Raw genomic sequence first — 25,804 nt, 5'->3', positions numbered from 1 at the left:
AGATCTCCATATATGGGCATATGGGCATAAAATGGATGCAGATATATGGGCATAAAAGGGACACAGACAGAGATCTCCATATATGGGCATATGGGCAGATACAGAGATCTCCATATATGACTGATACAGAGATCTCCATATATGGGCATATGGGCAGATACAGAGATCTCCATATATGGGCATATTGGCATAAAATGGACGCAGATATATGGGCATAAAAGGGACACAGACAGAGATCTCCATATATGGGCATATGGGCAGATACAGAGATCTCCATATATGGGCATATGGGCATAAAAGATGGACACAGATAGAGTATATGCACGCTCCCCACCGCGGCATATATGAGCATAAATAGACACAGGCAAACAGATGGTCAAAACGGGTCCTATGACAACAGGTATTATGGGATGAGCATAAATGGACACAGGCAAACAGATGGTCAATACAGGTCCTACAGAGATCTCCATATATGGGCATAAAATGGACGCAGACAGACAGATAACTCCATATATGGGCATAAATGGACACAGGCAAACAGATGGTCAAAACGGGTCCTACAGAGATCTCCATATATGGACATAAAATGGACGTAGACAGATAGATATCAACCATATATGGGCATAAATGATAAATGGACACACGCAAACAGATGGTCAAAACAGATCCTATGACAACAGGTATAATGGGGTTTGCATTAAAGGGCGGGGCATTCATCCCCTATTTACATTGTTCCCGAGTTGGCCAGGGCGCCGACTAGACGCTCGGCCGCCCGAAGGGCGGCCGAGCTTCTAGTCTATCTATAAATGCGAGAAGTCTCTGCGTGCGTGTCTGCGTGTGTGTCTGTCTGTAATCCGCGTATCTCGAGAACCGTTCGTCCCACCGGCTTCAGATTCGGCACGCGCGCTCCCCGCCGCGGCACGGAGTGCAGTGCCGGGCCTCGACCCGACCCGACCCACGGTTTTCCCTAACCGCCGCGAAACGTTCGGAATCTCCTTATGCGGAAATCGGCGCAAAATCGGCGCAAGCGCTGAGTCATTGTGACATCACTGCAGTGCCGGGCGCAAGCGCTGAGTCATTGTGACATCACTGCAGTGCCGGGCCTTGCCTCGACCCGACAGATATCTCCGTATATGGGCATAAGACTGAGAACTCCATATACAGATATCTCCGTATATGGGCATAAGACTGAGAACTCCATATATGGGCATATGGGCAGATACAGAGATCTCCATATATGGGCATATATAGACAGATATCTCCGTATATAGGCATAAAAGGGACACAGACTGATACAGAGATCTCCATATATGGGCATATGGGCAGATACAGGGGCCTAGCCTCGAACCGACAGATATCTCCGTATATGGGCATAAAAGGGACACAGACAGATATATGGGCATAAAAGGGACACAGACTGAGATCTCCATATATGGGCAGATACAGAGATCTCCATATATGGGCAATACAGGGGCCTTGCCTCGACCCGACAGATATCTCCGTATATGGGCATAAAAGGGACACAGACAGATATATGGGCATAAAAGGGACACAGATTGAGATCTCCATATATGGGCATATGGGCAGAATAAAAGGGACACAGACTGATACAGAGATCTCCATATATGGGCATATGGGCAGATACAGAGATCTCCATATATGGGCATAAAATGGATGCAGATATATGGGCATAAAAGGGACACAGACAGAGATCTCCATATATGGGCATATGGGCAGATACAGAGATCTCCATATATGACTGATACAGAGATCTCCATATATGGGCATATGGGCAGATACAGAGATCTCCATATATGGGCATATTGGCATAAAATGGACGCAGATATATGGGCATAAAAGGGACACAGACAGAGATCTCCATATATGGGCATATGGGCAGATACAGAGATCTCCATATATGGGCATATGGGCATAAAAGATGGACACAGATAGAGTATATGCACGCTCCCCACCGCGGCATATATGAGCATAAATAGACACAGGCAAACAGATGGTCAAAACGGGTCCTATGACAACAGGTATTATGGGATGAGCATAAATGGACACAGGCAAACAGATGGTCAATACAGGTTCTACAGAGATCTCCATATATGGGCATAAAATGGACGCAGACAGACAGATAACTCCATATATGGGCATAAATGGACACAGGCAAACAGATGGTCAAAACGGGTCCTACAGAGATCTCCATATATGGACATAAAATGGACGTAGACAGATAGATATCAACCATATATGGGCATAAATGATAAATGGACACACGCAAACAGATGGTCAAAACAGATCCTATGACAACAGGTATAATGGGGTTTGCATTAAAGGGCGGGGCATTCATCCCCTATTTACATTGTTCCCGAGTTGGCCAGGGCGCCGACTAGACGCTCGGCCGCCCGAAGGGCGGCCGAGCTTCTAGTAGATGTAAATGTGGATCTAAACGTCATGACTACTCATGGTGTGTGTTACAAAATCATTGTCTAGACGTCCAAAATATGACCGTCATTTCTATCTTACGGCCCTTGGACTTTTTGTATTTTGCTGGCCCCTGAGCCGTCTAAAGTTGAGTAGCCCTGCATAGGAGGATGAGAGTGACAGATGGTGAAGAAAGAGACTTAAAAAGGCTGTGTTTCAGTCATCGCAGAGGGAGGGTGTGGCTACGATGAGACATGGGTGGGGTCAGGGACAGGGAGGGAGGGAGTCATTTGGACGTTTGGAAATTTTTTGCTGCCCACAGCTTAGAACATCACCATGATGTCACTGAGGAATTCCAGAAAGCTACTGTGGAAGCAGCTCAGCGGCTCCCACCTCCATACAAATCTCCTACGCTGCGTCTCACTCTTCCTTTCCTGAGACCAGAGGAAGAGAGATGGGAGACAGAAGCAAGTGAGGCCTGTGTTAGGGATTGATGTTGCGTCTGTGGTTTGGAATGGCGGAAGTCAGGATTCAAGGGTCGATGATGTAAAGTTATCTTTTGATCTAGAACATACATGGGCAACTGGAGGGCCACATGCGGCCCCCACCTTCATTTAATGCGGCCCACAGGTTAATATTGGAATACTGATATATTACATTAATTCCAAACATGCAAAACAGGAGCCTCCTTTAATTACTTCAGTCCATATTAGTAGTTTTTGATGTCTAGATATTAAAATTGTACTCCTTTACTTATTTGTAATAAAGTTCATAAAGTTTACATATTGTAAGTATAACTAAATAAAGAACACACCGCATCGCGACACATTTAGCGCTTGTAGACTGGCTATTTTTTAACAAGTTATTTGTGACAGTAGAATGATGGAGTTGGACATCAATTTACGAATAAGTTACGTTCAAATATGGAGGTTTCTGTCGACAGCAACAATATGCAATGTTGCCCCCTGGAGTGTGTGTGGAAATACAGTGGCCCCCTCTATCATCAAAGTTGCCCAACCCTGATCTAGAACTAAGACGTGTGTTTCTGATTGGCTCAGTTGTATCCACAAGTTTCCCCGGGAGTTTACTGGAGACTATCAGGACCAAACTTCCGGGTTTAACAGCAGACATACAAGCTCACGTCGCGTCGCAGATGCAACCCGTTGTGAGCTTGTAAATCGGCGGCGGAAGCTCGGTGCAGACGTCTGCGCAATGCACTATGGGGCATTGGAAACTCGTGGATACAGGAATAAAATTGTCCCTTTCTTGTGGAGAGAGAGAGAGAGAAAAAAATGCACTCATGCTGTGCTATATAGAGCGGCGAAAGGCCCGCCCCACAGAATACGCACCTGGCCCGACCAGCTGGCATTGGCCAACGCTGGAATTAAAGGGTGCTCCACCCCGCAGCTTACTGCGTAAACGTAATTTCAAACGGCAGCGGTGAGCCACCGTCTAGGATTGAAATTGTTTTAGGTTTTAAGGAACTGTTTTATTATTTTCCGTTTGTCGCTTTTATTTGGCAGCTGCCGGCAGACGACTTACTTTCATTGCCACTAAAAGGCAAAAATGTTGACTGTGGCATCAAACTGCCGTTCCTCCCTCACAGCTGCTCTCGCAGCTTTTCAATCACGCACGACCAACGTCAAGGAATGTTTTCACTCGCAAAGTCCTCACAGATTTATTTTCGCAAAAGAAAAAAAAGAAGCTCCCCCCCACTCCTAACAAACAAAAAAGAAACACAGGCTTAGCACTGGCATTAAAAGAATGCAAAACAACATCTCTAGGGTTTTTTGAGGAATTGCTTTTTCAGTATTGAGGGTTGAACTTCAGATCCCCATTCCCCAGAGAGTACACATTGTGGCCACACATCTGTCATTCCCAATTCTCTGCAGATATTGGAAATGCACTGGGAACTATTGACTGACATGTGACTACTAGGTCAGTAAGGTCACAGACCCAGATAACCGATGGCATGTGAGAGAGCGAACACACGCAAGAGCACAGCAGCACTTCACAGCATGGCTCAACCAAACAAAAACCTAAATTTGGGTTGAGAGTGGCCCAATATAGAACTGTCTGGCTCTCACTCACGCATGGTAAAACAAAGCAGTGGCTCTTTGTGCAATGAGCAAACAAGGAATTAATGGGATGGGGGAAGGAATGGCTTCCTGTTGATTGAGTCTCTTACTCTCTCGTTTGACTTTCAATGCCTCTCACTTCTCTCTCTCTCTCTCAATAGGTTTCTCTCTCTGTCACTTTCTCTGCCCCCCCCCCCCCCCCCCCCCCCACTCTCCTCTTCTTCAATCTGTTGGTCTTGCCTCAGGCCCAGAATTCCTCTTATGTGTTTTAAGTACAGGGAAGAGGAACAGGGCGGCGGTGGTGGTGATGGTGGTGGGGGGGCGGTTGCCTTTATGGTTTTGCAGAGACTCTCAAAGTTCTTCATGCATTATAATGAGAAACGACATCTCTATTCACACAAGGCATCCTCTGTCTCCGCACGCTCGTTTGCCCTTTTCAGAGGAGGGGCAGAATACCTTGGTCCTCTCAACCATTCCCTGGCGGTGTGGAGGAGCGCTCCATTTCCCACACACTCTTTTCATCCTCCTCCCTCTGTCCCAAACAACCACACAATATCGTTTTCTCTCTAGTCTGGATGCTGCTTTCCATTTGGCTGCCCCACGGGCAGCGCCTGAATGCGCCTTGTCTGTTATGTAACGTCACTTCTTGAGTTGGTGCCTCCTTCTCTGTGCCGTTGCATAACCTGCCACTGTGAGACTAGTGAATGAGGGTCCTTTTTTCCACCCCTCTGCCCTTTTTGAGACGCAAATATGATCCGCTAATGGGCACGGCATTAAGCCAGGTGCTGAAAGACCGGCTGCCCCCCGTGCACAGGTGAAGCGCGGATCAGTGATCCACCTTGCAGCAGGGCAACCTCTTATGTAACTGCTGTGGGATAGAGGAACTGATTCGGCTTCCAGCCGTCTGATCACATTAAAATCATACATGAACCCGAACCAAACCGTGGCGTGAACCATTTGAAAATTGGCCATGCATACAAAGGAATTATTCTAGTGTAGCATTTTCTTGGACATTGATTGCAGACATGGTCAACTTTATTAAAAGACCAAAGTGACTTCTTTCAAAACAGTTACTCCACTGTTATGTCTGTTGTGTCTGTTACGACTCAGTCACAAGATCATGGTGCAAAAGTGGCTATTTTAAGATAACATCAAACCCATCCAATGGCCATATAACCTAGATTTATAACTGTGTTTGCACCATCATGTCACTTTAATTAGCCCACTCCCCAGAATGCATGCCTACTCTGTAGGCTGGTCATGCAGGACAGACTTTGTACCCCCCCTTAGCCAGGGACACAATGTCCTGGCCAGTTAGAGATGAGATGCGGTGTTGGGGAGAAAAGGCCTGGGGGCGAGGGAGGGTGAACAACAAGCCGTCAAGGCAGGACTGTGAAACGGTGCTTTGCCCCGCGGCTCTTCTGACCAACACAGACAGGATGTGAGTTAACTACAGCTCATTTACGTCAGCCAGCAGGATTCACGAGGTCAGCCTCTTTATTCACAGAGAGAGAGAGAGCGAGAGAGAGAGAGAGAGAGAGAGAGAGAGAGAGAGAATTAAGGAGGGAGAGGGAGAGAGGCTGGAGAGGAAACCTCGCCTTGACTGAGAGGCGACAGACGACCTCCAGTGCCAAGTTTTGCTCCAGGGTTGCATCAGCCACGGAGAACCAACCCATGAGTCTCGATTTAGGCTGTTCATCTTCATCATGGGGATTTGTCATAATAAATAGTGCTCTTGGCATATCAAAATAAAGATGATTCTGATTCTATTAGCACAGATCATAGGTACCTCTTGTGGATTTAAGGTACCACTAGGGGAAGGTGAGCTTTTTGGATACCTGATTTGAACAAATTGATTAACCTAAAAGTCTAATTTTAGATTGTTAAGTGAAGTGGAACCCAGACACATACTGTAAGTTCCAGACCAGAAGAATCCGTCCCTCCTCTGACAAAGCCATCATTAGAACTCTTACTGAACACATAGTCAAAGTCTCATCAAATTCATCTTTAATGTTCAGTACACGCCGGCTATTGCGGTCAGCTTAGACGCTATCACTTCCACTCAAGTCAAACAGAGAATTTCCTTACGAATTGGCGTAATTGTGTGTAGTTCAATGAGGCCGCACACAAAGTTTGACTCTAATCCGTCCAGCAGTTTGCAAGATTAGCTTCACACACACACACACACACACACACACACACACACACACACACACACACGCACACACGCACACCTCGCAGAGGTTAATTGATCATTCAAGTGTGCTAGCCGTGTGATGTCATGGAATGTGGCGGATGTTTACAGTGCCCCCCACTGGTTAACATTGCATGCCAGAGTAAACCGTGGAGACTTGAATAGCCATTGTCTTTAACCCTAAGTAACAAGGTCACATGTTCTTTAGGGTGTTGGTATTCCACAAGGCTGAATGGAGGGAGGATGCATTGAAGGAAACACAGGCTGCATGTTTTTTCCTTCCTGTCACTACAGGCGTGTATGCTCTTCAACGCATATTTATCCTGACTTTATGTATAGCACTCGAACCTGACAAACACTTTGATACACTAGGTATATTTGACATTTGCTTCCAATATTTAATATTTGACCAAATGCTATGCCTCCATCAATATGCCTTAACCAGCATTCATCTGTGAACTGAGATTTTAATCCTAGTCTTGTTTCTTTCCTGTCACTAGTTCGGAGGCTGGAGCGTGTGTGGCATGTCAGTTAGGCCACGCTTAAAAAAAAAAAAAAATCACACCCGTGTGAAGTGGAGCTGTGTGTGTGTGTGTGTGTGTGTGTGTGTGTGTGTGTGTGTGTGTGTGTGTGTGTGTGTGTGTGTGTGTGTGTGTGTGTGTGTGTGTGTGTGTGTGTGTGTGTGTGGATCATGTGTACCGATTTTTGTGACATTTGAAGAAAATATGTAGGAAAAGGAGCAAAAAGTGTGTTTTGGAGAAAATTCAAGATGGCGGAAAATCTATCATGGCGCAAATGGGCGTGGCCTATATGGGGAGATGCGTCATGACCCAAGGAATCCAGGGAAAAAATATTTTTAATTTTCCGACCTACGGTTCAAGAGTTACAGGCCAAAACGTAAAGTGGGGTGTTATGGCGCCACCATGCGGCCAAATGACACAATTATTTTTTATTTAATCCTTGAAATCATTATGAACCTCCTCTCCAAGTCTTGAAACTCTAGCCCCTATGGTTTGCGAGAGACAAATAATTGAATGTGAGTTTTTGCGATTCCCATTATAAGTCAATGGGGAAAATTAATTCACTAATAAATTAATATCAATTAAACTATAGAACCTTTCTCTTAGAAAAGTAATAGCCCACGATTCCCGAGTAAGCCGTTCGATTTGACATATGGCGCGAGTGTGTGGTGGCAAAACTGTGGGACTAGTGGCGTGCCGAAGTTTAGGAAGTTCAGGCTACATACAGACACACACACAGACAGACAGACAGACAGACAGACACACAGACAGACCCACACGGCCACGTATAGGGAGCCTGTGCTTCACACAGCTCCAAAAAGAGAGAAAAGAAAATGTATTGATCCAGTATATTCAGCATACATTTTCTCCCTATATCAATGTTTTGATGTCTGAGTGTACAGTACAGCTGTGTTTTTGTACCTTCCATTTGTGGCCCCTGTTCAGTGTTCAGACTTTGGGGCCTTCAGTTTAAAAGGGACGTGCAAGCCTAGTTATCACATTGCTGTGACAAAACAAAAGGTTCCTGCGTGGACTCAGCTGGTGTTGTTAGAGGAGTAGATGGAGAGGGAGAGAATGAGGATGAGGATGGGGGCTGGAACAGGATGTGTGTGTGTGTGTGTGTGTGTGTGTGTGTGTGTGTGTGTGTGTGTGTGTGTGTGTGTGTGTGTGGTGGGGGGGGGAGTATGAAGCACTTGGGTCCATGCAGATGGGTCCATGTAACTTGTGCTAGAACAAAATTTATTCCAATCCACTGATTAGCAGCACCAAGAATTACGTAATGAACAAGAAGGCTCTATTTAACACACCAACGTCAAACCTTCCATCTTTGGCAATACTAATGCCTATTCAATGTTGACGGATGTAGATTATTTAGCGGTGAATAGATACGATATCAGATTGGCGCTTGTGATTAATGCAAGAGGGCTGGTATTCCCTCCCATACGTGAGTAGAGTGTGTGTGTCACATTTCTGTAGACCAGGGGAGGACCCCCTGTAGTAACTCTGAGGACCCCTTAGGGGTCCCGGACTCCCTGTTGAAGACCCCTGCTGCAGACATTTGGTACAGTCATCCTGACATGCAGAAACATTAGCCCATTCAGTGCTTCCGAGATTGATTCAACCCCCGTCGATAACAGGGCCACAGTGAGTAATGGTTAAAGAGATGAGCTGGCGTAGCGTAGCGTGCCATGCAGTGGACAGCACATTGTCCTCATTGTTGAATGGCATGCATTGGATTTCCCTACACTTCATCGTCTAATCGAATTATGGAGCGATAAGAGAGCACTCATACAGTATGAGGCCTCAGTGCCTCGACCGCCGGCGGCCATTGCCCACAGAAGTGCATGCTGGGAGGTTCAGCTGTGTAAATGTTTTTTCAAGGCCCGGTGGTTATTTATCTCTGTCACTGATCACTCAGTGAGTATTTGCAAATAATTTGTAGCGTTTGTTTTAATTAGCTTGAGAGTAGCACAGAGGCTGGGTTTGCTGTGAGTGAGTGCCGGAATGTGTAAAGGATCACAGGAAAGTAACGGTTTGTCAATTTGCCCTTGTGATTTTACAATTTATCCCACCCATCTGGTACTCACGCAAGTTAAAACAAGAATTAAGCAGCTTCAGCTGCCTACTTGTTCTCAACCCAGTTCAGGTCTTCTACTGTTCATGCCTTATACAAGTTGGAGGGGAAGAAAGTCCCCCTCGTACCACCCACCCTGGGGAAAAAAATCCCGTCCACTGTGATCTATGGTATTCGGGTACAGAAGCCCCTGTAACTGATGATAATTAAGAGACTGTAATTAAGGTGTTTGGAGAAATGGGCCATTAGCTAACCCCCCTTAGACCCTCTTGTTAAATTACAAGTTCCGCTGACTATCCAATTACAGTGTTTTTACAACATCAGCCCTGAGTCCTGAGTTCATGTTCTCTATACTATTAGGCTAACAGTGAGGTTCATCATTTTGTATCTAAATCATAAATATTAAAGCCTGCATTAGGTTAAATATGTTACTTTTTGTTCAAATAAAAGAGTGTGCCATGTATCACGTTGAAAGGGAAGGTGTTGTCAAGAAGCAGTGGGTATTTGACCTTGCAATGAACTCTAATTGAGTTCACTGGCAGAAAGAACAACATCTCTTTCCAACATGCACTTCTTCATAATTGCCGTCATTCTAAACAGGATACCTCCCCTCTAAGTATCAGTGCATCATCATGTATTACAGTAGAACAAACAAAACGTCTGATCTGATTATGGCCTTGATTGATATTTTCATGATGCAGTGCCATCATTACAGGCACTGAGTGGGAACACTTACGTTGTGCAATATCTCATGGCTAATCTCATATAGGCCCTGGCCCATTTTCAAAGGACCCATATCTATTGATGTTCATGTGTTGAATTTGCCCTCCGTAAATGTTGATTCCATCAAGCGCCTTATGACTCCAATTTTCCGAGGAACAGAAGGTTAGACGCTCTCAATGGTTCTCTCCGTGGGAGAATGGAGCAGACTTTTTTGTGACTTACAGCCAGAGCTAACTCTGGCCATGGATGATGCTTAAGGCAGATATTACTGAACAGTCCTAATCCGAAAGGTTATTAAAAAAAATGTATAATTTATGAGCAATATTATCAACTCCTGCCATTTCCAAATCGCAGAGGTTACAATTAATTGCATAGCCAAGAGGGTGGTCTAAGCAAGGTATTCTAGTGTTTGAGGTAATGTTTGGTCCATTGAAGTGTAATATGAATTTAACATACTAAAAGGACTATATGTTTTTGCATGTTTACAGTGGATGACTCTCTAGAAGTCACATAGTTATACACTTCATATAGTTTATATAGCATTACTGCTGACAATTTGGGATTGACTGATAAAGCTTGCCAAAATAGTCCTGGCAGAAAAGCTTGTTTTATGAATGAAATTCAGATGTCCATGATCATGGTAATTGACTGATTGAATACTTTATTAAAGTTTGTTAATGTTATGCTGGGCTTATCACCCGTAAATGTAAGCTACAATATCTGTGTTAGGGAATGATTATTCATTTCAATCTGATGTATTCAAAAAGTTAATGTATGCATTGGAAAATTGTCAGGAGTAATGTAAAGTATTCATGAGATGAAAGATAACACTGGCAAAAGATGAAAGAACACTGGCATGGTCCTTTTATGTTGGCAGTATATTATGTTGTTGTAGCTATACTGTAAACAGTAAACAGAATTGAAAATAATATTAGTCTGGAAAATCACAATTTGATTATTTTCCCAAAATGGTTCAGCCATCCCGGGTCATCAGAAATAACAATTAGAATGCAGCTGGCCCAGCAGTGGTCTATTTGTTTCTAGGGCCAGGATTCTCTACAACCATCATCTCACCCGATAATGGAAATTCTGACTGATTAGATATAGAGCTATATCTGGCCTTTTGGCTGTTTACTGTAACTATGTCAAGGTTGCATTCAACCATGTTTGAATATCACAATTAATGTAACTAGGGACTACATAGACTGTTTATAAAGCGTGCCATTGTCATATATTTCCCCCCTCACTGTAACAGTGTATATTGTTGATAAATAACACATTTTTTCTCATCCAAACTTGCATCAAATTGCAGAAACTTAAAGGCTCAAACTGGGTCATTTCTATTGACAGTGTGGGGTTAAATCAGGTTACTGAACAAACACACTGTGAGAATTGAACTTGGCGGTAAGATACAGTACCTCGGTGATAAAACCATATTGACAACACAGTGGAGAAATCCACAGATGGAAGAGCTTAGCTCAGGAGCTTTCAAACATGGCTAAGCAGATTACAGCTGTGCAGGTATCATATTGTCGCTGATGGGTGGAAACCTTATATGTCCAAAATTGTTACTTTTCAGGAAATTGAAAAATGTATGTCATTATTTTGTCACAAGAAGTGGTTAATACTTTTGTCGTTCCTTTTTTGGTCATATTATTATAGGTGAAATGTCGCAGTGTGACCTTGTAGATTGTCTATTTTCGCTATTTTTGCATGACACGGTCATAACACAAAGTATAAAATAGGGATTAAGTGGTTAAAGCAGTGGTTCTCAAACAAGTGGGGTCTCCAAATTATTTTGTGAGGTCCCCAGATGATTGGCTTAATGTAAAAAAAGAAAATCTCACTCAACGGTAAACAAACCTACATAAGTGTATACAGGGTAGCTGCACATTTATAAAGTGACAATTTAAGGACTTTCAAGACCGTTTTAATACCAAACTGTCAAATGTGAAGTAAGCAAGAGGCGAACATTTTGAAAATAGCAGATCTACATGCTCACAATGCCTTGCAGTACGAGGCGCTGTGAGCATGTAGATCTGCTATTTTCACAATATTTATCTGTGGAACCGGGTCACATTAAATGTAATACCTACAATTCCAAGTGCTTGTCAGGGTGGGGGTCCCCAGTTCATATATGTTTGTTTTGGTGGTCATGGCCTAAAACGGTTTGAGAACCCTTGGTTTAAAGGATGACTAATGGCATTAAGTTATGAAAGAAATCATGAAAAGATGAAATATGGCGATAGCCTACAAAGCTTCTGCATGACAGACAGTGTTGTTATTGGTCTGACCTCGGACTGCTAATGCGGCTGCTTTCATTTCCTTGCTGTCGGGCATAAACCTCTTATCTCCCTATTTTACATGAATGCCCTACTTGGTCATACAGCGTCACACAAAAGCATCGAAAGTAGCAGATCTACAAGCTCGAAACGCTGCACAAAGCGATGCGCTTTGAGCTTGTCAATCTGCTACTTTCCCCATTTTTAAATGTGAATCTTTAAAAAGTAACAGTTTTGGACATGTGAGGCTTCCACCCGACAGAGACGATTTGCTGTCCTCTTCTATGAGGCTAAATAAATATCGAGCAGCACCATCATCATCATCTGTTAGCGATGTTTATGACAGAGGGAAGAGGACGGCAGCGTTGTTACCAAAGGGATAACACACTGCACTCAATTCAGATTTAACATTTCAGGCAGATAAAGCTGATGCTTTTACTAGATTAACTTATGAGTGTAATGGTAAAGTCAGCTTAGAATCCTACAGCAAAAACATCACAAGTAACCTTTTTTCCCCCCACCAAGAAGTCTCTTTTCACGACTTCTTGGTGGAAAATCCTAAAATCACACAATTTGAAGTCTTCTTCAGGTTTTGAGGTGGGTCATTGATACTGTAATTTGTATATTAATTTAATTAGAAATGGATGCTTTCAGGTGATGTGTCACATTCATACATTTACAAATGTATTAAATCATGAATATGTCAGACTTTCTGACAAACGGTTTCTGGAAGCACCTAAATCTAGCTACATTTACTGGATAGAAAATTGGGTTTAATTAATTCAACATCTTCAAGTATTCAGATCTTGTTGGTAAATTCTACAGTGGAGATAAACAGGAAGCAAGCTCAACACTCTTACCGCCTTGCATCAATTTAACACATAGTCGTATCGGTGCCCATATACAGCCAGTAAACACAGCAGATTCCAACAAGACAAATGCACTTAAGTCTGCTAAGCCAAGAAGGGAAATCCTGAATCAGACTGTGTTGATGTTGATGGTAGAGAAAAGTAATTTGCCTCACTAGTGTTGACAGTGTTAAAACTAAGTGAATATCCAGAGAATCTCCCCCGTGGACAGATAATTTGTTGACACAAGCGTGTGCATTTAACCCTCACGTTGTTGCCATAAGCAAGCAGGAGAAATGGTGGGTGTCTTTCATTATTAGTCGGCTGTAGTATGATTTTGTGTCCTGTCCACATACTGTATATCCTACTGTAGTTTACGGGCTTGAGGATTGTTAAATGATTCTTATGTAATAAACTGTAATACAGCTTTGCGTTTCAAAATGACAGCTGTCTATAATAAATTCAATCAAATAGGTTTTATAATACATTATGTTAAACTTATGAAGAATTAAATGAAACCGTAGAGCAAGCCAGAGAAAATGAATTAAATATAATGGTGAACAAAGCTATAAAAAGGCTTTCTTGTACAGTAGTGCACTAAGTAGTAGAGCTTTAAAAGATGCTACCACTTTGGCAAGCCTGAGCGCCTCTCACAGGGTGTTATTATGGATGACTTTGTTGCACTGTTCAAAAATAACCAAGCTTTTCTGAAAGCAGTCCATCACAAAAAGTCATTTGTGATCTGTCTCCATTGGCCAAAATCACACTCAGAGTGAGGTTCTGATTCCCAGCAGATCATTCAAGGTGCATGCTCTGTGCCTTTTACACTTGGCACACGTTTGTTGTTATACCTGTTATAACAACAGGTTATGCTGTTATGTCTTCTTGTCAACCAGTGATTGACTGTCACGGTTTCTTTTGAAAGTTTGTGAAGTCACTGCAGACTTTATGTGTGTGTGTGCATGGTGTTGGTTTCAGTGTCTTAAGTTAACTGTATGCTTTGCCGTTTTGTTTGCACAGTAGAAATAGGAAATGCATGTCTGTGTCTATAACTAAATCACGTTGTCAATGCATTATGGATAAATCAGAATGTTGACTCAAACAGAGTCAGAGACATCTTAAGTATTTCAAAGTTTGAAGATTATTACTGTACATGAGCTCACTGGGGAAGTACATCACACACAGGGGCCCTGTTCATGTAATTCTCTGCCCAGTGCCCTGCACGACGACAGTGAAGACAAACCCCAATATGTTATTATGGTTTGAATGTGTGATAGGGTGCAGAACGTGTTTGTCTAAACTCTGAGCTGTTGGCGCCAAACTTGTCAGATTTACCACTACACCAGCTAAAAGGAGTCAGTCAGAGATCACCATATGTGGAGGATGTGCAAGCAAGGTTTGATGGGGTTAATGCAACACCCAAGTGGCAAGTATTATTCAAGATATTCTGACTGGAATACTACCAGTAGTTGTGGGTGAGGGGTTAAAGCGCTAGGCCATGGACACACACACACACACACACACACACACACACACACACACACACACACACACACACACACACACACACACACACACACACACTATAACTAACGCCTCCCCATCATACAGACAGACACCCCTCTAACAACATTGCCCGCTCTTACAATAACAACTGCCCTTTAAAATCAGGGAACTGTTAAACAGCTCACTTTATCACCTCACATGTGCACACTGCGCAGAGCCCTTTTCTCTTGTCCTATTCATGTGCTTCCTTTTCAACACTCTGGAGGTGTCCTGTGGTTTGTGGTTATCCTCCAGTGCAAGGGGAAATAAATCACTAAAACACAAGCAATGATATTGTGCGAGCGCGCACACACACATACGTATTATGTCTGTCTGTGGGCAGATGTATAGCATTCATGTACAGTACTCTAAATACTGTCTAGAGGTGCCTTGAGGTTTGTGGCTATCTTCTGATTTAAGAGGAAGTCAATCACACTCCAGTACACAAAACCATCCACACACACTTCCTTTAAACACTGTCGAGAAGTTCCTGGTGGGTTTGCGGCTGTCCATCCAATTTCAGCGGAAATCAATGATTTGTCATATGACTTATGATGGTCTTCTTATTCAGCAGTAAAAGAGTCCCAGAGGAGGATCCGTTTAATATCTTCTGCTCTGCACTACTCAGCGTTCCTGTGTTCTTTTTTTGTTTTGTTGGGAGGTCGCACCTCTTCGCTACTGGAGCTCTTCTCTGGGGCCTCGTTGTTGGCCGTTTGTCTCATTTGACAGTGAAAAGTGACAGTGAGACTGATGGGGCGAGTAAACATAGACTCCCCACAGGGAGTAGACGGCTTATCCGAAACAATCGTCCTTGTTTGGGGGCTGAATGGTGGGGAATGCTGTAGGGGTGTGTGCGTGCGTGCTCGCATGTTTGTGTCCGTCACTCCATCTGTGTGTTCATACCTGAGTTTCTGTGCATGTTTGCGTGTTAAGAGCGCACAGCTGGAGACACAAATGCATTTGTGTCTCCATCCGGAATCAATGGGGTAAATGTATTATAATCAAATTATTGTCTTAGGAATGTGAAAAAAAGGGGTGGACTATTCCTTTAAGTCTGATTGTGTTTGCTTATGTGTGTGCAATTGTCCATGTCTTGTGTGCGTACAGTATGTGTGTTGTTGGGGTGGGGGGTTCGAGGGAGGCGTAGGAAACAGACCCCGGTGTCCGGCTGTTTGTGCCCTGATGTGATAAGGAACGTGTTTCCTCTACTGTTGAAAAGGGGCCCCTGCAACGACTCCACGGGGCCCCATTGTCTGGAAGCTGAGTGAGATTTATAATTGGAAAGTGTATAATTAGGGCCTGTCTCTCGCCAGTCTAGGGGAAGCAGTCCTTCTATCGGCCCGGTAGACTTGAGGGGTGGAAACGGGGGCGGGGTGTCTGTGTGTGTGTGTGTGTGTGTGTGGGGTGTTAACACAAAGAGATCTATCTGGGTTAGCTGCAGTCGACCCCCACCGTTCCATCTGCACGAGTGCTCATGCCACCGTCTGCCTATCCCTGAGATGACATCACCAGGGCATCCTGTGTGGTACACAGGCGGACTCAGTTGCCCCCTCTCCCCCCACAGTTAAATCTTTGGTGTGACAGCATCTTTTTCTTTTTTTCCCCCCCAGGATTCGATGGTGCAGTGGCACCGAGCTAACAGGCTCATCATTATTCTGTATACTGAAGCAATGAGGAACGTAATTCCCCTCCTTTTTGGGGATGTTGAACGGGGGCATTATAAGCCGCACAAAGCTCGATACAATGGGTGAATAAATAAAGGCCGTTGTTGATGGTAACTCGTATAAATGCTCCTTTTATTTGACTGTTTTCACTCACAATATTTTCTCATCTCCCTCCCCTTTCTCTCTTTCATGTGCAGCTGAGAAGGTGTCATCACTGGGCAAAGACTGGCACAAGATGTGCCTGAAGTGTGACCGCTGCAACAAGCTTCTGACTACAGGGGGCCATGCTGAGGTGAGTGGGAAACCCCAAGCACAAAACCCTATACTGTAGTTTGTTCTCCAGTTCAGGTTAAACACTACAGCAGGTGGGGTGTCCACTGACCTAACGGTCCAGGGAAATGGGCTCTGATGCCTGGCAGGCAGCGTGTCGTGGGTTCGAGTCCCGATCCCGACGACCTTTGCTGCGTGTCACTCCCCATCTCTCTCCCCATTGCCTGTCAGTCTACTGTCCTTTGAATAAAGGCATAAAAGCCCCAAAACTAATCTTTAAAAGAAAAAACACACAGCAGGTAAACATGGCAATATAAGACTGACCATACACAAGTAGTACGCTTTTGTTTACTAGCCTGCCACGTTTTGCATCTGTAGTTTTGAACCTAAACTGGAAAACAAATGACAAAATCAGCCTATGGTTTCATGCTTCTTTAAAGAATACCTGGTGTTTTTCCCCTGATTTATTTTTCACATTTGGTTCCATCTACGTAATCCATCATTGTCAAAACACAGAAAAGTAATTGAAATACGAAGCAATACTTTTAACAGCTTAAAAAGACTAAAAAGAAAAAAGCTAAAACTCTGGTAACAACAGTAGGGTTTATGGTTCTGGGATTGCAGTGGTTTGTAAATCTTAGGATGGAATCATTCAGAAATCCTCAAGATTTATTTTCTAGATACTTGTGATTGGTATAAAGAAATAGGTTGATTTTGTCATTATAAGGACAAGCACATGATAATGTGCTTATAAGGCAAAGACAGAGACACAGCGCAACACAGGCTAAATGGAGTTGGAACAACTTAAGTTCGGGAGGAGATGTGGCCAAGCAGAGGACAATCAACCACCTCTAACCAGCCACTGGTAACTCCACCCATGCCACCCTGTGCCAACCACTCACCCATCTCCTATCAAGCCGACAACTCCTCCTCCACCCATCACAGTGATATATAAACCCGACTTGAAAAAATGGCGGCGTGCATAGTTTCCAGTAACCCACCCTCCCTCCCTCTTCTTTTCTTTTCTACCCCTATCCTCTTCTACAGGTTCCAGGTGGGGTCTCTCTACATACTTCAGCACGGACGCGTGCTCTTGACCCCTAAGCCAAAGTACCTGGGTCTGCGACCCCCGGAACCTCCCCCCTCATGCCTGCCATCCTCCATCCGTGCTCCTGACCATCTAAGCTGCACACTACACGCTTGCGTGAGGTGATGACCTTCGATGATCATGCCAGCACCCCAAATGTAATTCTCTTGCCCATGGCCATCTAAGCTGCACACTACACGCTTGCGTGTGGTGCTGACCTTAGATGACCACGCACTCAGAGTGTCATTTCACGCCCTTGGCCATCCAAGCTGCACACACCATGCTCGCATGGTGCGTGACCTTAGATGACCATGCTGGCACCCCCATGTCATCCATGCCCCGATGACCAAGCCGGCACCTACGTCATTCATGCCCCGATGACCGTGCCGTCTCCCTCATGCTGATCGGGAGTCATAGCCATCTAAGCCGCACACAGCATGCTTGCGTGTTGTGATGTCCTTAGATGACTACTTCGCACTCAGCATCTTGGCCGTTTATGCTGCATGTCCCATGCCACGCATGCGATACGCCCATAAACGACCATACACCAAAACCTAAATGTTGTTCGTGCCCTTGACCATCTAAGCTGCACACTGCACGCTTGTGTGTAGTGCTGACCTTAGATGACCATTAGCACTCTGCATTCTTGGCCGTTTATGCCGCACATCTCATGCCACGCATGCGATGCGCCCATAAACGACCAGGCTCTCGGTCTTATAATAAATAACCTTAACCCTATATTTTGTCTGATGCTTGGTCTCTCTAGTGAAAGCAGGTTTAAATAACAGTGAATGTGATTAGCATAATGGAGCGAAGGCGTGATAGTCTGCTCTGACTGGTTAGAATGTAGTGAGACAATGAGTGGGCGTGATGACAGGAGATTGACAGCGGGGCAAAAACACATGTGGAGGGGTGTCTGTTGGCCTAGCGGTCCAGGCGCATACCACATAGACTCTGATACCTGACAGCTTTTCGTGGTTTCGAGTCCAGTTCCCGACGACCTTTGCTGCGGTCACTCCCCATTGCCTGTCAGTCTACTGTCCTATCAATAAAGTCCCCCCCCCCCCCCCCCCAAAAATGTACACACTACACACACACACACACACAAAGTCTGCTGTCCTCAAACACTGAGAAGCTCACAATTGCTATTATTACATGATGGCGTTAAAACTAGGCCCATTCATTTCTAATTGAAACTCCCCCCTACCTTACTGTAAGCCTGTAACATGCCTCGGATGGGACTTGAACTTCTCTAGCCCTACAGACAGGATCACTTGGTGTCTGTTCTCTTGTCCTCTGTTATGTAATTACAGCTGTATCACCCCTCAGCATATTTCCCTCCAACTGCGGGCCGCAGCAAAGTGCTGTTCCCTGTACGTCTAGCTTTGACCCAAGCACTTACTTATCATCCTCATCCCCTTCTCGCTGTCATGACCCAGCTACCAATTCCATGTCCCTCTCTCTGGACATGACAGAATATGCTGACCCCTCCAGCCTCCGCTCTGATTACGTCAGTGTCAGAGGCAGAACACTTCCCCCGGTCCGCACAGGAAGGATATGATCTGGGTCTGTAGTACACAAAAGCAATTTCCCTGCAGACCCCAGAGGATGCTGTCCTGATGTTTAATCTCTATATGATTACTGTAACATGTAGCCCACAGTACGCGTCCCTCGCTTTATTATTTCTCTCGCTCTCTCATCTCTCCGCCTCCGTCCTCTCTCAATGGACGGCTTCCAAATCCCGCCTGAGGCAGCACTGCCACGATGACAGGAGCCTGGCTTTAGTCGGGGGAACTTTTGTGCCCCTTTCATTGTCATGGAAACAGGGGGTGGACAGGGGGGTTTCAGGTTCAGGGTCCTTGGGAGACATAATTGTATAAAATGCAGGAATGTAAAAGGGATTTTTTTTGGGTCGCGGGAGGGTATGTTTGATGTTATCCCGGGGCCTGTGTACAGAAGGTTAGGCGACCTCAGATCTCTCTTTAAAAAGGGGAGCCTTGGGGCCTTGGCGGGGAGATGAAGCCTGCCGTAGCCCCTCATCCGTGGGCCAAACAGAGGACGGCAGCTCCCGGAGGCTTGATGGCAGATGGCCAAGCTTCCATGGAGAAGGTCACAAGTCTCCACTGTCCACAGCTTACAAGATCATGACTTCACTAATCCACCTCGATGTGGTCTGTTAAACAGGGCCTGGACCCAGCAAAGTCGGGCAGTATTCGGTTAAAGATGGATGAATGGATAGATGCAGAGATTTGTAGGAATGGTATATCATGACTTTCTGGGTATTTCAAACCGTTGTGGTTTTTCTCCTCAACGTTCTAATACTTAAATGTATGTCCAATGGTGTTGCATGCCGAAAATAACAAAGCTACTAGCTCGCAACTCAAATCGGTGTGAGTTAGTAGGTTGTCTATTTTGCGACACATCACACAATGAAGTATAAATTGGGCTTAAAATGACTCTTAATCGGTTCTCTTAATCTGATCACAAATCTTTGGTCTGAACCAGGATTTAGGATATATTTGCATTTAGAATACCCCTCGTAATTGAAATCGAACACAGTGGCATAAGATGCCAAAACGTCCCCGACTCAAATAATCACTAACAAAAGTAATTAATTATTGTGTTCAATTGATCTAGCATGGTATTACCATTGTAGCGATAACTAGCCGTAGAAGGATGGCAGGGGGAGAGGACGTTCTCATATGTCAGGATGTGGGATGTGAGAGGCTGGGAAGTGAGGGGGCCGTGGTCGGGGGGATGGTTAATCCATCTTTAGGGTCCCCCTGCCACTGGCATAAAATAGATCCAGAGGCAGGGCTGACTGCGCGAGGCTGTGCAAAGTACCAGAGCCAGACTGGACAATAGGGGCCTGTGTGTCAGTTGGATCGGTTCTGAGAAAGTCATCAGTGGCCAGTCACGGCCCAGGCTCAGCGTTAGCGGCCAAATCTGTGCGGAACTCATAAATGTCACACAGGATGTCTATCTGTCTGACTGTGTTTTTTGTGTGTGTGACTGGTGTGTGAATGTGAAATATACTGTATTTCTTTGTGCCTGTGTATGTGCAGTTGCACATGTGTGTGTGTGTGCATGTGTGCCTTTAACAGTAGCACATCCTGTTGTGGCTAATGCATTATTGAGGGAACAGGCTTTTCTGTTTCTTGCCGTGTTCCAAGAGAAGAGCTTGTGGGGTTCATTGTAAAGCTGGCACATGGTGGAGCAGCGTGCGTGTGTGCGCGGCTTGTTTCATACCAGGTTTTTATTTTAATTTGTTCCTCTCGCCACTTGGGCGCTGGCGCTGTGCCCGTGGCGTCGCTGCCATCCGCTTGGTTCTTCTCAACTATGGGCATTGGGATCTGGACCAATGACTACCCAGGCCTGTTCTGCCCTCGCTGACCGATGACTGCATGATGCCCTTACATGACCGCCAGTTTCCCAGCATGCACCTGCAGGAGCAGCAGGCCATCCGTGTCTTTTAGACCAGACTGAAAACACAGGCAGGGACGTGCTGCTCGCATCAAACTCTCATACCTTTCAGGGATGTGTGTGTGCGTGCACACGGCTGCACGTAAATAAATTCTTCTGTTTCCTGGATACCGTTGATGTCATTATTATGTGTTGAAAGTGACAATGTCACCAGACGAGGTTGAGGTGGAAATCACAGAGGAACGCGGGATTCCCCTTTTTAGACACGCTCTGTCCTTTCCTCCCTACTGTACTTTACTCTCACGCCAAAATAGAAATGAAATCCACACGATAACAAACAGAGCACAAGGCATGATAATGTAACATCAATGTGTTTTGTCTGTCTACAGGCAGGGTATTAGCAGGAAATTACACGGCTGTGGTAATTAACCAGGTGATGTTAAATAGCTAAATATTTAATATTTACCTTCTGTCTCCTTGTTTTTCTTACTTGTCCCACAGCACGGTGGAAGGCCTTACTGCCACAAACCATGCTATGCTGCCCTCTTTGGACCAAAAGGTATAGTGCATCATTTCACTCTTCACTGTCACTCACATACAGTATCCCTACAGACGTCATACAATGAAAAATGTAAATTGAAAATGAAATTGATTAATTTGCTACCCATGTACAAACAATTTTGTGAAGAGAAGCAAACAGTAAATAAACTAGTACAGTACACCTCGTAATACTTAAACGTAAATAACACTTATTTCCATCTCTCGTTGCACTCACAGGTGTGAATATTGGAGGGGCGGGCTCCTATGTTTATGATGCTCCTGTCAACAACAACAACACCACTGCTGTGGACTCGGCACCCAAGACTGAGGAGAAGAGAGTCTTTGTACCCAAGGCACCCGCAAAAGGTACATGGCATGTTGTGCACTGTATAATACCTCAGTGTTATTATAACTATTGAGAGTGTACAAGCTTTGGAAGCCAGTCATGGTCAATTGGAATGGAATGTGAAAAATCTGATAAATTTGGGAACCCATCAGCATTATGTGTGTGTGGTATGCATGTTCTCTGTATGTGCACACCAAGTCTTTTCTGTTGCTGACTCTGATAAAGACCCTGATACAGGAAGACTCTGGGGACATCGAAAGAGATGGTCTCTGTCAGCATGTGCGATTTAAAGGAGAAACTAGCCATTAAGTCATACTTATGTTGTTTTCCTGTTTACTGAATATATGCATGTGCAGTTTAGCATTTACAAAAGTCATCTGTAATCTTTGTCCTTTGGCTCCACCTACAGTTTCTGTTACAGCATTGCATGTCTGCCACTTGCATTAGCAAGTGGGATGAAAGCAAAGGGGATTTTTGGAGTAAAGGCAACTGAATACGATTACTGTATCTGCCTTGGCAACCAACATCGCACTTGGCAGAAAATATTTTGGATATTGAATTGCTTTTCCAGATTGCTGGATATCTTTATCAATCTAATTTCAGTAGTTAAAGTATCATATAACCTACTAGCACTATACTGTACCATGGAGGAAATGAACTGAGTCACTTCTAAGAGTTTAAGGAAGACGGAGGAGCCGTTACCAATACTGTAATGTGTTTGCAATGTGTTTGCAGCTGGCAGCATCACCACGTTCTCCGGTGAAGCCAACCTGTGTCCCAGATGCAGCAAAAAAGTATACTTTGGTAAGTAATCCCAGACACCGCCTACACACAGAGTGATAAAACGGGTTGGAAAAATGGTTGCCATGGTGTCTGAGATGCTTTTCTTCTGTGTGTGTGTGCGTGTGCGTGTGCGTGTGTGTGTGTGTGTGTTAATAGCTGAGAAGGTGACATCACTGGGCAAGGACTGGCATCGCCCCTGTCTGCGCTGTGAAAGGTGCAGCAAGACCCTGTCTGCTGGCAGCCATGCAGAGGTAAGAGAGGAGGGGGAGAGAGGGAGGAAGGCAGGCAGACAGATAGACAGACAAATAATGAAGGAGAAAAAGTCCGAATTTAAGGCAGTGGTTTTCAACCTTTTTCATATCAAGGTCCATTATTTATTCGGCACTTGAGCCACGAACACCATATCATGAGATTCAGGCTCTCAGACCCAATAGCGAGATAACAGGCAAGCGTTGGTCAAAATAACAATTCTTCTATATTATCTAATTGTGTAGACTTCTTGTAAATTAACAAAGTAAGGCAGATGTTTAACTTAAGTCTTGAGATTGTAAAATGAAACAAAATGGACCCTTACCCGTTAAGGTCCGTTTTGTTTAATTTTACACTCAAGAGTTAAAGATCTATAAGGGTCAATTTGGTTACCAATCATTTAGCTTGGGACCACCTGGAAACCCCTCAAGGACCACTGGTGGTCCCCGGACCACTGTTTGAGAACCACTGATTTAAGGGAACAAAGGATGTAAAGGTAAACGAACGAAGTAGAATGATACAGAAAAGGGAAAGTAAAAAACAAACAAACACAGCCCAAAACTACAGAGTATGTAGGGAAGGGAAGAGAGGACATACACAGTGGGGGACAGGAATATGACTTGTCTTACTTGTGTTCATGCTTTGTCTTGTTTTCTTACAGCATGACGGCCAGCCATACTGCCACAAGCCATGCTATGCTGTTCTGTTTGGGCCCAAAGGTAACCGCTAGGGGGTGCTATCAACCCACCACATATCAGCTACACTTGACACAGATTGTTGTTACATTCAAGCACTGGATCCATGCTGCACATGTTAGTACCGTATGTACAGGAAGTATTACAATGAAGAGCGGTTGCAAAATGTATTGTCAGCATCGAAACGGTCCTGTGAGAATCCGGTCACAGTCAGGAAGTCTTTCGCAAACATTTTAAACATGTGCTCAAAACTGATGCGTTTCTCATTACCCCGCATCTCAACCCGTGATACCCACTGTGCCTGTGGTCTTGTGCTCTTCCAGGGGTGAACACTGGTGGTGTGGGCAGCTACATCTATGACAAGGAGCCCAGTGCCGTGACCCAGCCCTGAGCCTTCCGTCCCCAGCCTCATCCCTCTCTGCTCCGCAACACTCTCTACCATCCACCACAGTATTATTTGTAGCCCCTCTCTCTCCCCATGTATATACTGACCTGAAAACACAACCCTGTTGCTCACCTAGATCTTCTCCTTCGTCTCTGCTGTTCTCCTCAACTCTGAGCCCCTCCCTTACGCCTAATGTGTACTTGGTTGTGCGTCAACGATAGCAGATCTTCGAGCTCAAAGCGTGTCACGCTGGGACGCGTTGTGAGCATATAGATCGGCTGTTTTCGGTGCGCGGCACTGGCGTGCAACTGAGTATAAATCAGGTTTTATTCACGATACATGGTTCCCAGGTCTAGACTCCCCACCGGGGGTAATGATTCATTCATTAGTGTTTTACTGCATGTACTGTACTACTGGCCTCTCTGTTTGATGGCTGCCTTCCCCTGCTTCACTTTAATGATTCATGTTATTCACCCCCACCACCCACAACCACACGTATTACATTTCACCTTGAGAGCTGCAAGAAGATAGGAATGTGCTCTATATAATTTCAATTTCTGCACCCTTGTAACATCGCGATTGAAAGCATGTGTGGCAAGGTGGTGGGGTGGGTGGGGGTGTTTGATATGATGCAAAGTGAAAAACCATCTACTTAACTGGCCGAAAGTGATTCTCAGGTGTGGAGTGGTGCATTATGGGTGGGTGGTGATACAGTGCATTCACGTTCATGTGCTGATAGCCGGAGGAATGTCACCTCGGAGGTGGCTGAAGCACACACAAGTGTTCCTCAGGAGCATGTTGCCAAAAGGATTTTCTTTCCTTTTCTTTTCTTTTCTATTCTCTTTTTTGTTCTGTTTGAAGACTGCACTATCTACCGTTTGGCTGCATGACAACATTCCAGATCAAATGGGTTTGGAAGAAGAAGAAGACAGAAAAACTAAGTGGGACTCAGTTACAAAGATGTTCAGATTATTGTCTAAAGATGGCACAGCTGATGCTTTAGGCCAGCGTATTTCTTTCTTAGGGGTTCTGTTACAAGTTGAATAGGCAGAAAGGCACTTAAAAAGGATGTAATCATTTTCATGTTTCTGGGTCTAGTTTGGGCGGGCATGCGTGTGTATTACTTTTCAGCACAATGTCAGAAAATGTGTCAATGTGTTTTTAACTTTGAAAAGCCACTCATGTCGGCCTTGTCTCAAGCTAGACACATGTACATGTTTTAAGTGACATGTTCTTTTTAATGTTGAGTGGGTTAAAATATGGGAGGGTAAGGGGGCTGTGGAAAATAGGTTCTAACTCGTGCCAGGGGATAGGGTGGTATTTATTGATTTCTTAATCCAAGTCCTTTTAAAATTGCATTAGGCTTTGTACTACTTCCCATGTGGGACACATTATAAAGGAGGGGACACATAGGCAACATAAACTGTATAATTCAATGAATCTGACATTTTTTGGTTATTTTCTAGTAAATAACCCTGCTGTTATTTTTCCTTGTGATATTATGATGACGACATGCTATTTGAAAGTATTGTATCTTTTATTTGCCATTAGCGGATTTCTAACCTGTAAAAAGAGCAAGACACTGCAGACAAGTCATTCATGTAAGAATGTGCATTCTAGTATTATTGCGACTGTTACTGTGTTTATTTCTTTTCTATTCTATGTAG

General features: G+C 44.5%; 1 protein-coding gene across 1 annotated transcript in view; it reads left to right on the top strand.

Moving 5' to 3' along the window:
* crip2 (cysteine-rich protein 2) overlaps positions 1-25,383 on the top strand; it is a 30,578-nt gene extending 5,195 nt beyond the window's left edge. The window contains exons 2-8 of the mRNA XM_080750546.1: positions 16,557-16,651; positions 21,641-21,698; positions 21,917-22,045; positions 22,761-22,829; positions 22,965-23,059; positions 23,719-23,776; positions 24,076-25,383. Of these exons, the coding sequence (XP_080606672.1) occupies positions 16,557-16,651; positions 21,641-21,698; positions 21,917-22,045; positions 22,761-22,829; positions 22,965-23,059; positions 23,719-23,776; positions 24,076-24,143 (572 nt within the window). The 3' untranslated portion in view covers positions 24,144-25,383. The remainder of the gene's footprint in view (positions 1-16,556; positions 16,652-21,640; positions 21,699-21,916; positions 22,046-22,760; positions 22,830-22,964; positions 23,060-23,718; positions 23,777-24,075) is intronic.
* The last annotated feature ends 421 nt before the right edge of the window (positions 25,384-25,804 follow it).

This window comes from Nannobrachium achirus, assembly GCF_963921795.1.
Source record: "Nannobrachium achirus genome assembly, chromosome: 20".
NCBI lineage: Eukaryota > Metazoa > Chordata > Actinopteri > Myctophiformes > Myctophidae > Nannobrachium > Nannobrachium achirus.
The sequence above is the reverse complement of the archived record's forward strand: the minus strand, read 5'-3'. Positions and strand labels throughout refer to the sequence as shown.